The following is a 17,720-nucleotide window of genomic DNA, read 5'->3' on the forward strand; positions in this document are numbered from 1 at the left end:
TAACTTTTACAGAGGAAAATCCTGGCAGACAATATCTCAATCAAGGGATTAAAGTGAACATCATCAGTTCTGGGACAAACTGAAATCATGTGCCACCTGACAGGATGTATCACTTCCCTGTATTCCCATCATAGATGCATAGCCTGAATCTCATAATGAGGAAGCATCAGAAAAATCCAAATTGAGGAAATTCTACAAAACAATTCATCTGTAATCTTCAAAAGTGTCAAGGTCATGAAAATCAAAGAAAGATTGAGAAAGTATTCTGTACTAATGAAGATTAAAAAGACATGACAATTAAATGTGACATATAACCATGGACTGGATTCTTTTGTTACAAAAATATTATCAGAACAACAAGTGAAACTCCAGTGGGATCTAAGGATTAGATGGTAATAATGAATCAATGTTAATTTTCTACTTCTGATGGTTATACTGGTTGTACAGGAAAATGTCCTTGTTTGTAGAAAATATACACTAAGGTATTTGGGGAATGCTATGGTCTGAATGTATGTCCTCCCCCCACAGAGTCATATGTTAAAAACTAACCCCCTAGGTGACGATGGTATTAAAAAGTGATTATGGAAGTGATTGGGAGGTGATTAGACATGAGAGTTCTACCCTCACAAATGTGATTAGTGTACTTATAAAACAGGCCTGAGGAAGCCTGCTTTCCCCTTTGGCCATGTGAGGGCACATAGAAAGCGCCATCTATGAGGAACAGGCCCTCACCAGACACTGAATCTGCTGATGCCTTGATCTTGGACTTCCCAGCCTCCAGAACTGTGAACAATAAATATCTATTGTTTATTAATTACCCAGTCTAAGGTATTTTGTTATAGCAGCCCAAATGAACTAAGATAAGGGTGAAAGAGTATTAGGTTGGCAAACAAAGCAAAATTTCTTTGTAGTTATTTTTTAAAGGAAAAAAATGTGGGGTGGAAACAATAAATTAATATTAAAATTGGTAAGCTAATTGTGATTAATCCATTCAGGAAAAAAATAGAAAAGGAACCATGAAGGGTGGTAATGCTCAGTGGGCCTAAGGGTAAAAAACAAACTAGATGTAATTCAGCAACATGAGACAGTAGAGAAGCACTTACTATTTTAAGCTACCACACTGAAGTCTCATGTCGCTGACTGAGCAGGCCAAAAAAGATTCAAGAGTGTTTCTGTCTTGATTCATTAGTCTGTAGCTCCAAAATAGATAGCTTTTCAATTTATTATATTAATTTTGGGCAGTCAAGGTACTCTTTTCCTCGGAGAACATATAACCCAGAAAAGTCTCATAGTGAAGATGCTAATAGTAGCTGTCTGTACCTTGAGGAATCTCTAATGTTCTGAATCAGGAATGTGACCATATAAGTGTTGTGCTTTGGGAGACATGATCTTTGGAAAGCTGATCTAGCCACACAGATGACCCAGATCTTATGGATCCCCATAAAAGATTCCAGACCATTGCTCAATATTCCAATTTCCCTATAGTGGTCTCATTATGGTTAGCAACTCCATATACACTGCATCTCTGGTGATAAAAGAGGAGATCTAGAAAATTGTGGGGGCATTTTTGGTTGCCACAATAATTGGAAGGAGAGTGCTATTGGCATTCAGTGGACAGGACCAGGAATCTCTATATTCTGAAAGTGTCTCAACAAAAAACTGTGTCTGTAGCTGGTACAATTTTCAAATGTCAAAACGAAAGTTCACATGGGTGAAAAACCTATCTACAATTATCTGAGTACTCAAATCTAATTCCACTTTACAAATTAGCAAAAAGTAGTTTTGTAGTTTTAATACAAAACAATAGTTTTTCCAGGAATGTAACAGCTATATAAATGAAGAGAAAACTCATACTTTTTGTTGTTCTTGTTGTTCAGAAGTTTACAAAAAGTTGTTTACTATTTCAGAAAATCATGGCAATGCTGCTCTGATGCTCTGGAATCAATAACACATTTCTTTCTGTCTTCAAATAATACTATTTCAAATAATACTGTGAAATAGTACAAATATCTGATTGTTCTACTATAGTTGTCCTCGAGTATTTACATATTGAAATACACATTATTTTAAGTATTATACTTTCTTTTTTTCCTCCTTCATATTTCAGTTAAGATTTTATATTGATTTTTTTTAAAGATTATATGTACCTAGACATGTTATATCTGAATTTCACTTCAGGATAATTCAGGGACACTGCAAAAAAAAAAGTTTTTTAATAAAAAGGGGACATTAAAACTGATGAGAGTAAGGTAGGAATCACTGGTGTAAGCAAATCATGGTAATTCCAAGCCCCTTGCTAGGACTGATGGAGCACAGGCACGTGATCCAGTTCTGCCCAATGAGACATGATGGAGTATCCTGCAGGGACTTCTCTTGAGCGAGGAAGAAATGGTCCCTCTTCTTTTTCATGTCAGTTTGTGATGACTAGAATAGCTGTAAGCATCTTGCTATCAGCTTGAGGGTGAAGTAAGCATACTGAGGAGGCAGCTCCAAGAGAATCAGAGAGGTGAAGCTGGAACCCTGAGATCCTGCATCTGAAGTCTGCCTTCCCTTTGGACTTTCTGCTATGTACTGTGATAAATTCCTTTATGTGACATAACTTTTATTACAGTCTATTGTTACAATTGCTCTCTTTTATTTTGAGTTATTGTTGTTCATTTCTTACTGCGTTGAATTTATAGCTGTCTCTCAGTATCCTCAGGGAATTGATTCCAGGACTCCCATGGATACCAAAATCTGAGGATGCTCAAGTCCCTTATATAAAATGATGTAATGGGCTGGGCGCGGTGGCTTAAGCCTGTAATCCCAGCACTTTGGGAGGCCGAGACGGGCGGATCACGAGGTCAGGAGATCGAGACCGTCCTGGCTAACACGGTGAAACCCCGTTTCTACTAAAAAATACAAAAAAAAAAAAACTATCTGGGCGAGGTGGCGGGCGCCTGTAGTCCCAGCTACTCAGGAGGCTGAGGCAGGAGAATGGTGTGAACGCGGGAGGCGGAGCTTGCAGTGAGCCGAGATCCGGCCACTGCACTCCAGCCTGGGTGACAGAGCGAGACTCCGTCTCAAAAAAAAATAAAAATAAAATAAAATAAAATGATGTAATGTTTGCATATAATCTGTGCACATCCTTCTGTATATTTTAAAGCATCGCTAGGTTATTTATAATACCTAATACAGTGTAAATGCTATGTAAATAGTTGTTATATTTCTTATCTGTTATTTTTTATTGCTGTATTATTTTATTTTCTGAATATTTTTGATCTGCAGTTGGTCAAATCCTCAGGAAGCAGAACTGGTGGATATGGAGGGCCAATTGCATAAATTTAATTTGATCATAGGTATATATGTACAGGAAAAAACATAATATATATAGGGTTCAGTACTGCCTGAAGTTTCAGGTGTCCACTAGGGGTCTTGAAACTTATCCCCCACAGACAAAGCAGGAGGACTACTATATATTGAAGTTAAAATCTTGACTCTGTGATTTCTAGCTGTATAACCGTAAACAAATATTTTAGGCCCTCTGAGCCTCAGCTTCTTCGTTTATAAAATGGAAACAAGAATACCTCCTTTATATGGCCATTATAAGGATTAATGAGCTAATACTTGTTAAGCTCTTAACTCGGTGCTTGGCATCTTGTAAGCTTTCGGTAGCTCGTGGCTATTATTAACTATTGTTATTAAAAGGAGAAAAGAAAAGAACTCACAGCAGTCTGAGCAGTGATGTGTGTGCAACCCACGATTTTGGCTCCAGCCAAAGGCTTTTCTCCTTGAGCTCTCTTCCTCAAAGCCATCAATGCAGGCATTTCTGAAAAGCCCCAATAAATACAGCAATATTAAAGAAGAGGGAATAAAAGATAAAAGAACAAACAGAAAAACTTATTTTCTTAAGTTAAGATCCTTCCCCTGATCAGGTTAGATTAGGTTTCTCCAGGGATCAAGACATTAAACCTGAATTTTCCTTTATAAAGGGCTTTCAGAGGTTCCAGGGTTCTGATTCTCTATATTCCTGTCCTTATCCAGTCTCTCTCCCTTTTTTTTTTTTTTTTCCAAATATAGGGTTCCTTCTAGACTTGCCAGATTTCCCCAGTGTTTTCTGAACTCATATTTCTTTTGTTATAAGTATTCTTATCACATAGAAATTTCACCAGACCCCAGACATAAAAAGGGATTAATACAGACAAAAAGACACAGGCAGGTTAAGAAGGAAAAGGTGCTTGTTTTCTTTACCTTGTTCAGCAATTTCAATTTCTCTTCGTCCAAACTCTGCCTGTTTGATGTTCTTAACACAGAAGTCACTGCTTCCCTTAGAGTTCTTTTGCTGCTTGTCCCTGGGGGATGTCTCATCATCAGAGCTATCTGTATATGAAGCCGCTGGAATGACAGAATAAAAAACGCTCAGGGAATAAAAAAATGCTTCCTCTAAAATTCCAAACCACAGAGCGAACTGAGGCTTCTCTAGCCACCTAACGCCATATAAATTTTTTACCTCTGGTAAGCAACTACATGCTATACACAGACCAGAAGAGGGAAGCTGAAAGAGATTGCCAAAGACATTCTTCCTGGATAGCCTTAACTTGAAATTAGGGTTAACTTCATCTTCAGAACACACAGAGGTCCTTGAATATGCAAAAAGGGAAGGTTACACCACGGTAGCATTAGGTGAAAGTTCCTAATGCAAGATCATGGTCATTAACCTGTGGATTTTTGGGATTCTAGCTACTCTGCTCTGTGTGCTGCTTAAATATTAGATATAATTTGTGTTTTAGTACAATTACTGAACAGATAAGACCTAGAAAATAAGGAATCCATGGGAAAGTAATTAAGAACCACACAAAAAGTATTTGTCTGACATAACAGAGCTTTCTTTTTTAAGACGGACTCTGATGAGGCTGAATTGTGCCTGCAGACCTAATTAGACATTAACAATGAAGTATTCAATGTGCTCTCCCTTCTTGCTGGCCTCAGTGGGTCCCGCGTTAGGCATTTTAGACTCCCAAAGAAGTGAATAAATCCTCTTTGGTACACTAAAATGCTCTGATAACTAATCCATTTAGCAACATACACTAGAGTGTGAAAGGTCCAAAACTTTTTATCGTGGCTAACAGGCAGCTGCTTGCTACTGCTATTCACATGCTTAGCTGGGGTCTTTTTAGTCTTCACAGGATTCTGTAGTTACTAACCACTTGCTAGATTATTTGAAGCAGCGTCCTTCCCTGATTTGCATTTGAATTTCTGAAGATAGTTCTTAACCTCCAAGTTTTTTGGGGGGTTAAGAAACACTCTCTAGAAAAAGGTTTGTATCTCTCAATGGAGTAAAGTACTGCCATCACTTTTAAGGGTAGAAAACTGTGAAAGCTCAGAGTGCCTACAGTCTATGATACTCTGATCTACTTATATCCAGAGAATTAAGGCATTTCTGAGATTTCTTAGCAAACGGTCTATCTCTGGGAGGGCTGTAAAAGGCAAGTCTGACCTTGCCCAGTTAATCAGGCATGGCACTACAAACCATTTGGGCAGGAGGGGCTTGAGAATCTCTCATGGAGCTGGAGCAAAGTCCTAACACGAGGCAACAGGAATGAACATGGGCACCAGGGGAGGTGAGGGAATTAGTAAATCCCCAAAGAGACTTTTGTTCTTGAAAGGAGCTAATCTGTACAAAAAGTTTGTGTTCTCTCTCCTAGGGTGAGTGAAAGCTCAAAGTACTTTTGGCAACAGAACCCAGAAACAGCTTTCCGGGAAGTCATCTGTTTTACTAATCAATATTCAGAAATACCTAATAAACTAGAGGCTTAGGGGAACCATGCTTCTACCACCTGAGAGAGAAAAAAATAGCCATCCCTAACCCTGATCCAGATTTATGGGAAAATTACTTTTGAAGAAAGTGTTCATATTCAGAATATCCTGAAATCTCAAATCCTTTTTCAGAGTCATGATGACTTTTATGCTTCCCAATGGCCATTCAAATATATTGGTCATGTGTTCTGGAGTCAGTCTTTGATTTGAGTCTCAGTCTCTGTTTCTGGGTGTATAAAGCGGAGCTGATCCATTTGAAAGAGTTGTTAATTTACTCACGTATTCAGTCATTCACACACTCGGTTGTTTATTCAAATTTTAATTATGCATCTATTGTGTGCTAGACATAGTCTAGGTGCTGGAAATATAGGACAGATATAGATGGTCCTTACCTTCATGGAGTTTTCAGTCAAGTCAGTGAGTCAAAGAAGAAATAACTAGTTACAAAATTAGTTATTTAGAGCTTAAAAAAAAAAAACAGTTGTAATGTGTGCTGTAAAGCAGAAATCAGGATGTCATAAGACTATATAATAGGAGAACATGACTTGTCAGAGTCAAGTGGTTGAGCAGATTAAGTAAGATAATATATGTAAAGTGCTTAGTGCAATGCTTGGCATACAGTAATTAAGCACTCAATAAATGATACCTGATATTACCCACTTCTGCACATATTTTAAATTCAGTTCCAGATATAACATCTTTAAGGGTTCTTACTCAGCTTTAGGATTTTGAATGGGAAAAGAATGACATACATACATTATCATTTAGCAGTTTCTCTTTTTTTATACCTCCATCATCTCCTACTAATCTACCCAAGCAGCAGGTGGTTGGCTGGCAGTGATTTGAGAGGTTGAGACTGGAGTCCTAACTCTACCCAGAAGAGATCCCCCTCCCTATGCCTCTTTAGTTTCTAAGAATGAGTCAGAAGAAAACAAAAAAGCAAAACAAAATTTGAAAACTTCCCCTTAAGGGAAGCATTCCAATTTCCGGCTTCACCATTTTTCCCCCCGACTCAAAGAAAAAAAAAAAATCTTTATACCACTTCCCTATTCTAAAAGCTGGAAAAAAAAGTATTTTACTTTCTTAACAGTAGTCAAGTAGTTACAGTTAATTCAACCAATGTTTTTCTTTGAGCCAGAATGTATTTATTTTCCAAGAGCCTTTTTTTTTTTTTGAAGACAGAAGGTCTTACTCTGTCACTCAGGCTGGAGCACAGTGGCACGATCTCGGCTCACTGCAACCTCCGCCTCCTGGGTTCAAACAATTCTCCTGCCTCAGCCTCCCTAGTAGCCGGGATTACAGGCGCCTGCCACTGTGCCCGGCTAATTTTTGCATTTTTAGTAGAGACGGGTTTCGCCATGCTGGCAGGCTGGTCTTGAACTCCTGACCTCAGGTGATCCACCCACTTTGACCTCCCAAAGTGCTAGGATTAGAGGCTTGAGCCACCATGCCCGGCCTCAAAGAACTCCTTATACGGACCTGCTATCAGGTAAGAACCAAAAATATCAGTTGTCTAGATTGTCCTACTATGCAGATACGACATGGCTGACAGATCCAGACCAAGAGAATGTATTACTAGTTCTGCAAACACAGTGGAAAGGTTATTGCTGAATTAGTGACATTTACTCATTTATTCTTTGAATCCATACTCATTTCTGCCACAGAGTAACAAACTCATGATGACAGTTGAGATAGCATTAAGGATTGTTCCTAGGAAAATTTAGAGAAACCCAGCACATACGCACAAACACACTTGAACAGAGTTTCTAAAATATTTGTAATTGCCAGCATACTCTAAAGCCCAGAGTCATAGTTTAAATAAGCGAGAACAACCAATAACCTACTAAAATAGTCCTGAAATCCTAGCTCTAGCTTCAACCCTAAGTGGTTAAGTGACCAATTTTCAATTTATCTAACTGTAAACTGTAACAGATTCCCTCTTTCCTCATGCTCTTTCCCCCAACTACCACCAGAAAAGTCTTATGAATCAATGAGATGATAACCAGAAGGGTTCCGTTTCTATGTAGAAAAGGAGTACGAAGTACAGTATAACTGTACTATGGGATGTTATCTTGTTTCATTATTTTCCAAAATCAGAATACAACATGATGAATCAAGAATCCACAATCTATCTCACAGAACATGTATACACGTTTTAAGGCTCAAGCTTTACCTCTCAGCAGCTGGGATACTGTGGGCTACTGCTAGGAGAAGCAGCAGTCAGAACCCTGACTGAATTAGTCCTATTAGACTATTTTATGTCAGGCAACTCCTCTTGGGCCTAACCTATTCATTTGGTAATGGAAGTAACAGTAGGGACCTACTAACCTATTCATTTGGTAATGGAAGTAACAGTAGGGACCTGTGTGTCTGGTTATAGCAGACTTCACTGATGAATGTAAAAAGCTATGTTAGCATCTCAAATACAAACAAACAAAACTTTGTTGTTCAGAAAAATCTGAAAATATCTCAAACTTTATAAGAATTGTAGAGTTTGGGGGAAAAAAGAACCAATTGTGAAGAAGGGACTCCTGTCTTCTCTCTTCATTCTTAACCAAGTAACTCACTGCAAAGACAGCTTATTCAGAAATATATCACTGAGAATGGTCTGATTAAAAAAAAAGTCTCTTCTGTTCATTTGTTTTTATGAGGTTTTTTTCCTTAGGGGAAGAGCTTTTTAGAAGTTTGCTTCTTATAAAATAGTTCCAGGGATTAATGCAGCGTTGTTCAACCTGAGTTCTGCTAGAATTAAGTCCTAATGCCTTGAAGCATTCATTGTACATAATGAATTAACTTCTCTTCCACACATCTGGAAAGGTACTAGTCATGTATCATCTTTTGGAAAATTAAGAAAGTCTATAAAATCATTTTCTGTGTTCTGTGATTCAGATGAGGATCCCTGGTTGAGAAAAGCTGGTAGAGGATTCTAAATGAAAGCATGGCAAAACTTAGTACTAGGATCCCTAGGAAGGGAGAGGAGGCTACAGCCTATGTAAGCCTCTGAGTATCTTCAGCAAAACAAGCACTTTGGACAGGAAAGTATCTTTTTTTGAAATCTCATAAACCTGCTTTTGTTGTTCACACACACTGAGTATATTAGAGACCTCAACAAGGGTATAAAAGTATAATGTCTCTGAACACCTTTCACCAATATGTATTTATTGAGTACCTCTTATGTGTCAAACAGTTCTAAGTGCTGGGAATACAGCAATGTAAAACAGAAAAAAAAAAGAAAAAAAAAATCTCTGTTCTCATGGATCCTGCATTTAAGTAGAAGGGAAAAGACCAAAACATATTAGTAACATATATATGTTATATGATAAGTGCCATGAAGAAAAATAGAGGAAAATTTGATAGAGAATGTTGGGTGGAGTTCTGTATAGTATTTATTTCTAATGAATTTTTAATTGACAAAATTGTACATATTTATGTGTATAACATGACGTTTCGAGATATGTACACATTGTGGAATGGCTCAACAGAGATAATTAACATATGCATTACCTCATATCCCTATCATTTCTTTGTGGTGAGAACACTTAAAATCTGTTGTCCTAGCAATTTTCTAGAATACAACACATTGTTATTAACTATAGTCACCATGTTGGGTACAATTTAAAAGAGTAGCCAGGATAGGATTCAGTGAGAAGTTGATGATTTTTGGTGAAGAACTGGAGGTGGTAAGGTAGCCAGCCATGCATGTATCTGGAAAAAGAGCATTCCAGGCAGAGGGAACAGGTACAAAGGTCTTGAAGCAGGAGAGTGCTTGGCATGTTTCAAAATAACAGCAGGAGGCTAGCAAGGCCAGAGTGAAATGAACATCTCGGGGAGTGGGGAGGTTTAGGGAAGTAGAGAGGTGAACAGAAATGTAGGCCATTGTAAGAACTTTAGGCTTTACCTAAGAGTGAGATTGGGAAGCCACTGGAAGGTTTTAGGCAGTGAAATGATATGGCATGACTTATTTTAAAAGAATACATTTGGCTGTAGTGTTGAGAATAGACTGAAGATGGGTAAGGTTGGAACTGAGGAGCTCAGTTTTTAATACATGGGAGGTTTGAGATGTCTATGGGCTGGGTGCCATGGCTCATGCCTGTAATCCCAGCACTTTGGCAGGAGGATTGCTTGAGGCCAGGAGTTTGAAACCAGCCTAGGCAACAAAGTGAGACCCCCCCATCTCTACAAAAAAATTTTCAAAAATTAGCTGGATGTGGTGGTACACATCTGTTGTCCTAGTTACCAGGGAGGCTGAGGTGGGAGGATTGGCTGAGCCCAAGAGTTTGAGGCTATAGTGAGCCATGACTGTGCCACTATACTCCAGTCTGGACAACAAAGCAAGACACTGTCTCTTAAAAAAAAAAAAAAAAGAATAAAATAAAAAGAGATACCTATAAAACATTCAAGTGAAAGGACTTAGCAGGCAGTTGTATACATGAATCTAATATACAGGAGAGAGATTTAAGCTGGGATAAAATTTGAGAATCAAACACCAATACACGGTATTTAAACCTATGAGATAAATGAGTTCATCTAGGGAGAAACTATAAACTGAGAAGGGAAGAGGCAGTCTTTGGGGCTTTCCAGTTTAATTTCTATAGTCATTTAAATTATTATTAATTTTTTTTGTGACGGAGTTTCACTCTTGTTGCCCAGGCTGGAGTGCAATGGCACAGTCTCAGCTCACCGCAATCTCTGTCTCCCGGGTTCAAGCAATTCTCCTGCCTCAGCCTCCTGAGCAGCTGGGATTACAGGCAAGTGCCACCATGCCCGGCGAATTTTTGTATGTTTAGTAGGGACGGGGTTTCTCCATGTTGGTCAGGCTGGTCTCGAACTCCTGGCCTCAGGTGATTCACCCGCCTCGGCCTCCCGAAGTGCTGGAATTACAGGCATAAGCCACCGCGCCCAGCCTAAATTATTATTTAAAAAAAAAAAAATTTTTTTTTTAGATGGAGTCTCACTCTGTTGCCCAGGCTGGAGTGCAGTGGCACAATCTCAGCTCACTGCAACCTCTGTCTCCTGGGTTCAAGCGATTCTCATGCCTCAGACTCCGGAGTAGCTGGGATTACAGGCGTGTGCCACCACGCCTAGCTAATTTTTATATTTTTTGTGGAGACAAGGTTTCACCATGTTGGCAAGGCTGGTCTTGAACACCTGACCTCAGGTGATCTGCCTGTCTCGGCCTTCCAAAGTGCTGGAATTACAGGCATGAGCCACTGTGCCCAGCCTAGTCATTTAAATGTATGCTGAATTTAAATAACTTTTAATTTTTATACATAGAAATGACTTTTAATTTTATACATAATTTAAATAATGTATACCCATTATACTGTATGCTGAAAATGGGTCCCAAGTTCTTATTGACACACATTTGCATATATGTCTTGTCATTATTTAGAAAGCTGTGAGTCAGTTCCATTACTCTTGGCTTTCATTCGATGCACATGAAGCTTTTTTTCTATCATTGTATATAACTTTCCATTGTCTGAGTTATGAAGATGCCAGGTGCAAGTTTTCCAGCATCACACAACAAATGAAACATGGATCAAAGATTAGAAACTATGTCTCTCCTAACTCCTAGTCCAATAATCAAGGTGGTAGGCATTTCTAGTCAGAGTTTGTTTAAAAGGGCTTGACAACCATTCACTCAAAGGGGAAAAGAAAAAGAAAAAAACAAAAAACAAAACAAAGCAACAGTGCATGTGATGCAGCTGCTAAAGAAACAAACAGTCTGGGTTTCATTTTATTTATTTATTTATTTATTTGAGACGGAGTCTCGCTCTGTCCTCCAGGTCCAGGTTAGAGGGCAGTGGTGCGATCTTGGCTCACTGCCAGCTCCACCTCCCGGGTTCACGCCATTCTCCTGCCTCAGCCTCCAGAGCAGCAGGGACTACAGGCACCCACCACCACGCCCAGCTAATTTTTTGTATTTTTAGTAGAGACGGAGTTTCACCGTGTTAGCCAGGATGGTCTCGATCCCTTGACCTCGTGATCCACCCGCCTCGGCCTCCCAAAGTGCTGGGATTACAGGCGTGAGCCACCGCACCTGGCCTGGGTTTCATTTTAAAAGCACTGAGTTTACGGAACACTTCCTGTAGATTAGTTCAGACCATTGAGAATATTATGTTGATAGGCATAATATTTTTAAAATGATACCTAATCTGAAATATGTCCAGATGAGGGTAACCAGGACAGTGGGATACCCCCAAATCAGGCAAACAAAACCAGCAAATTTTAAATAAAATCTTTAAATTCCAGGGATTATATAAGAACTTATCAGGAGATAAATAACTATGTATAGTAAGTAGCATCCTATGATTTAAAATGCTCCCAAAGAGGTCAGCAATTAGTGGGAAGCCGAATGAGATCTTTAAGTTCTTTTTCTTCTCCAGGATGTTTTGACTTCCTGCACCTGAACTTAATATCATTAAATAGATACATTAGGTTGGCAATTTTTGACTTAAAAAAATGGTAATTTCATATAGTTTAATCTAAAAGGTCCAAGTTTACCAGGACGATACCAGTCCATATCATTTACCAACGAGCTATGCCAAGTCACTATGTGCTCACTTAGAAACCAAGGGCATCATTACTCTCTTCCAGGTAAATAGATATTTTTTAAAGTACACTTCCTGACTATGGGGGTTGGGTGGGAAGGCAGGTATTGGTTTCCTCTGCAGGAATATAGTTGGATATGTATATCTAGTGTGTAGGGGAGAGACTAAGCTGGAGTTAAAATTTGACATTATTATTATTACTTAGTATCAATCTTTAGATTACATGCAGAAACCCACAGCTTAAAATGTTACAAACTATTTTACAATTCACATTTTTCACAATTATTATGGTTTCCAGAGTTACATTAAACAGTTCGTGAATTTTCAACACTGCTTATTTCAGTAGAATAAGATAGGTTTCCCGGCTAGGCGCAGTGGCTCACACCTGTAATCCCAGAATTTGGGGAGGCTGAGGAGAATCATTTGAGTCCAGAAGTTCGAGACCAGCCCGGGCAACATGGCAAGATTCCATTTCTACAAATAATTTTAAATTTTAAATTTAGGCAGGCATGGTGGTGGGCGCCTGTGGTCTCAGATACTCAGTAGACTTCAGTCCATGAGGTCAAGGCTGCAGTGAGCTATGACCATGCCACTTGCACTCCAGCCTGGGTGACAGAGTGAGACCCTGTCTCAAATCCTGTGCTACCCCCGAAAAAAGGTAGTACAAGATTCTGTATCTTTAGATAAAAATCCATAGGAAGTGATGTCATATGCTTTACATCATTCACTGTTACTGTGGGGAGAAAGTAAAAAGAGAAATGTAAAAAGTATATAATCTACCCCGCCTAAAAGCTAGCTTCCCAAACAACTGTTCTTCAACTTTATATAACAAATATTACTTTCCTATTTGTATGAAGAATAAATAAAATTTCAGGTCATGATAAAAATTTTCTAATGAATATTACTATTTATAATGTGAAGAGGTAACTAGGGCAAGCACTCAGTTCCCTACCACATCCCAACACAAGAGCAAAATAAACTAACTCCTTATTGAATCAGACTCATACTAGGCAGCATTTAGCACAAATGGCCAATGCCTTGAAGGGGTCCTACACAGTAACAGCTTACCTGGCATTAAATGATAACTCAGTCCCAGGGCACATGTATTTGAATTAATGCCAGTGCAAAGGATGGGAGGAGTAACAAGAAGTCCAATGTCACGGCTTAGGGGAGAAGGCAAAGGGCTCACTTGCTTGAACTAGCTGCAGTGTCTTCCTTATTTCTTGGGGCAATTGAGGTTTCCCTGTTAATTTGCAAGTACCAGATGGAGGGATGAAGAACTTTTTTATTTTCGAAGGATTAAAAAAAAAAAAAAACCCCACAAATATATACACACACTGTTCAGGAAAGGTCATCAATGACATATTCCCACCCTTCTGAGTAGATTAAAGAATTCAATTTCCTTAATCACCCTCTTCTGCCTCTATTGGAAGCGGAGGCCTCTATTAAGCTCCAATCTGAACTGCCAAGAGGAATCCAAAGATTCCACCCAGAATTTTAGTCTAAATTTTAACTCAGAGTATTTTTTATTCAAAGCACAGTCTTGGTCATGCTTAATTAGCCTTGGATAGACAGGAGGGCCCATTGAGATCATACTTATTAGCCTCAACAGCTGGGTCCACAGCAGCTCAGTACTCACCTGAGCTGTAGCTGTCAGTAGATGACTGAGAAATGGAACGAGACAGAGAGCGACGTCCAATTTTGGTGGGACGTTTGTTGAATTCTTGCTTCTGGTCAGCAAACTGGATCTGCTAAGAAAAAGAAACCTAGTTATATGGAGAAAAAGAACCTCCATTTTGAGACAGCAATTCAAGGCTTGTATTATAGGCTTTCACCTAACAGTTGATCTGATTGTATCAACCTACGTTTGGAATGTTAAGACTCTTTGAAGAGAAGAATACTTTTTAATTCTTTTATTATTTTTTTATTATTTTTTATTTTTATTTTTTTTGAGATGGAGTCTCGCTCTGTCGCCCAAGCTGGAGTGCAGTGGCACGATCTCGGCTCACTGCAAGCTCCACTTCCCAGGTTCAAGCGATTCTCTTGCCTCAGCCTCCCGAGTAGCTGGGACTACAGGTGCCCGCCACCACGCCCGGCTAATTTTTGTATTTTTAGAAGAGATGGGGTTTCACCATGTTGGCCAGGCTGGTCTCGAATTCCTGACCTCAAGTGATCCGCTCGCCTCTGCCTCCCAAAGTGCTGGGATTACAGGCATGAGCCACCGCGCCTGGCCGAGATGGGGTTTTTCCATATTGCCCAGGCTGGCCTTGAACTCCTGGGTTCAAGCAATCCTCTCACCTCATCCTCTCACATAGCAGGGACTACAAGCATGTGTCACTGTGTCTGGCGATGTCTCATTCTTTTCCTACTATGTTTCTAATCAAATTTAAATCTTTGATACGCTCTTTTTTTTTTGAGATGGACTTTTACTCTGTCACCCAGGCTGCAGTGCGGTGGCACAATCTTGGCTCACTGCAACCTCCACCTCCCGGGTTCAAGTGATTCTCATGCCTCAGCCTCTTGGTAGTTAGGATTACAGGCACACACCACCATGCCCTGCTAATTTTTGTATTTTTAGTAGAGACGGGGTTTCACCATGTTGGCCAGGCTGGTCTCGAACTCCTGACCTCAAGTGATCCACCCACCTCGGCCTCCCAAAGTGCTGGGATTATAGGCATGAGCCAGTGTGCCTGGCCCACTCTTGGACTATATGCTTTTTACAATAAAATTGTGACACCCCACTCCCCACAAATAGAGAATGGGATATTCTGCTTAAATTTTTAGAAAGTTGAGTCATATTCAGAAATATTTTCTACAGTTTCACTGAAAAGTAAAACTGGAAAGAATATTTGAGATTATCGTATTTGTAAGCTGCATATATCTAGATGAGAAAATTGCAAGGTACAGGAAAGAATATTTGAGATTATTATATTTGTAAGCTCCATATATCTAAATGAGAAAATTGCAAGGTACAGGAAGGCAAAATGACTTGCATTCAGGTTTCAAGAATATCAGGAAATGGTATGATTTAATAATTTTTAAAAAGGCTTTTCATTAAGAATGAACATTCTGAAATTGCATTTAAATTCTGGCTATGCCACTCATTAACTGTGTGATGTTGCTCAAGATGCTTTAGTGAGTCTCATTTTTCCATAAATACAACAGAGATAAAAGTACTTACCTCACAGGTTTTAGAGAGGGTTCAATGAGACAATGCATGTAAATTGAAACATAGCAGAAAATTCAATAAATCCACTCCCTACCCGACCCCCACAGTTCAATGCTCTCGTAACTCCTGCAGGTAGCCACACTAATTCGTTAAAGCTTTTCTAAAATATACTAGTTAGCTTTCCAGTACTAGTAAGTAAATTGTTTTTTTTTTAGATGGAGTCTCACTCTGTAGTCAGGCTGGAGTACAGTGGCGTGATCTTGGCTCACTGCAACTTCCGCCTCCCGGGTTCAAGCGATTCTCCTGCCTCAGCCTCCCGAGTAGCTGGGATTACAGGTGTGTGCCACCACGCCCAGCTAATTTGTGTATTTTTAGTAGAGACGGGGTTTCACCACGTTAGCCAGGATGGTCTCAATCTCTTGACCTTGTGATCTGCCCGCCTCGGCCTCCCAAAGTGCTGGGATTACAGGCGTGAGCCACCGCGCCTGGCTAGTAAGTAAATATTTATTTTTTAATACTTGATGTTATAAAATACCTAAAAGCAGTAAGATTGATCATTAACTATAATAGATGTAGAAGGAGCAGATTACTTGACTGTATATGTATAAACCTCATATCACACTCTGGAGGTTGCATTTTTGATGATTATTTGATAATGATTTTCTTACAATTTTATCTTTCTCCTATTGTTGGAGGTTCCAGCTGATACTTTATAATACTCTACAAATCAAAGGTCATTTATAAACTATACTTGTTTGGGGGAAAAAAAGCTCATATAATTTATTCAATTAATAACTTTTTCGTTTTCTCTGTTTGTATAATTGCCTATTCTGAATCCAAGGTGGCACAGAGGAAGGTCTAATGAAAATGATCAAAGATCTGACAAGTGACTCTACCTTTAATGACAAAAAGATGGTTCCTTGATGGGCAGAACATATAGTACACCAGAATGAAAGGAGGAACTGATGGCTCCACTTCCCACAGTTAGAGGTAACTAATGAGTCACTTGAGTATTGTGACAAGGGGACCAATGCCAAATTGAATTAGCTTCACATTGCCTTTTAGGGGGATTCATAGTCTTTTCATAGCCATAACAACAAATAAAGCCTGCAAAGTGCTTTAGGGCTTGCAAATTGTTTTCAGCAATAGGAAAACTCATCAGATAAGAAGCTCTTCATATACAAACAAAAAAAATGACAAAGATGATTATTTTGCTCAACTAACAACTTATTCCAAAAAGATAAAGTGCCTTTCCATGTACTCCCATGGGACGTACATGAACTTTCATGTATTGCATTTCTCCTAGCACAGCACTTACCACACTAAATGTAACTATCTGTCTACTTACCTGTATTCCCTATAAACTATAGGCTCATAAAGGGAGAAGCTGTGATTCTCGTTCACCCTTATATCCTCAGGCACAAATCCTAGGCACTCAATCAAGTGCTGAATCAATATATCTGAAGTAGCCTATTCTATCTTCACTTCTATACTTGGTTGAATATTCAGTAAATATGGTAAACATAAACAAAGTCTAAAGTTAAAATGATTTTTAAGGGCAAAAAGAGCTAAGAAGAAGAGGAAAGGTGGAAAGCTGGGAGGTGGATAGCAGTCAGGCTGCAAAAACAGTCACATGTCTTTATTCTTTTTTAGAAGCCCATCTAGGAAAAGGAATAATAATGGAACTTTTCAAAGGTCACCCTGAGTCACTAACTTTTCCAGTGTCCCCTTTAAAGAAGAATAAACCCTGTTTCAGATGCTCAACACAACCTCACACCTGCGTACATGCACATGTGGGTGCATATGCACACACACCATGTACACACACCACTAGAGGGGGCCAGTCACTCTTATTCCCTAGATTGTAGGATCAGGGTGAATAAACCACGTAGCTATCTAGCTGCATTATCATCTCAAACCAGTTTCTCTGAGCTGAGCTGTCTTCTCTATAGTGTTTTCTATTTACAGTAATCCCTCCTTCCTGGGACAAGTTCATGCTATCTTTTAGGACTAAAGAAGACTAGGTTGTGCAAGGCTTTATCCACTTAGAACATAGGGTTCTAAAACCTTGCTTATTGGTTAGACACTGAAGTCAAGTTTCTTTAAGACAGAAAAATATTAGAGCAAGATTAACCACTTAAATATAAGTTATACAATTTTCCCCGGGAAACAAGTATCTTTCTCTGACAACTAGAACATGAATT

General features: G+C 39.1%; 1 protein-coding gene across 7 annotated transcripts in view; it reads right to left on the minus strand.

The window, feature by feature from the left end:
• AHCYL2 (adenosylhomocysteinase like 2) overlaps nucleotides 1–17,720 on the minus strand; it is a 210,643-nt gene that overhangs the window by 38,290 nt on the left and 154,633 nt on the right. For 4 of the 7 annotated variants that reach the window (XM_050782526.1, XM_050782524.1, XM_050782528.1 and 1 more), the window contains 3 exons: nucleotides 13,987–14,098; nucleotides 4,231–4,374; nucleotides 3,708–3,808 (listed from right to left, as the gene is read on the minus strand). In XM_050782526.1, the coding sequence (XP_050638483.1) occupies nucleotides 3,708–3,808; nucleotides 4,231–4,374; nucleotides 13,987–14,098 (357 nt within the window). The remainder of the gene's footprint in view (nucleotides 1–3,707; nucleotides 3,809–4,230; nucleotides 4,375–13,986; nucleotides 14,099–17,720) is intronic. The other 3 variants (XM_050782525.1, XM_050782529.1, XM_050782530.1) reach the window with 1 other exon arrangement.

The sequence above is a fragment of the Macaca thibetana genome, chromosome 3 (genome assembly GCF_024542745.1).
Source record: "Macaca thibetana thibetana isolate TM-01 chromosome 3, ASM2454274v1, whole genome shotgun sequence".
Taxonomy (NCBI): Eukaryota; Metazoa; Chordata; class Mammalia; order Primates; family Cercopithecidae; genus Macaca; species Macaca thibetana.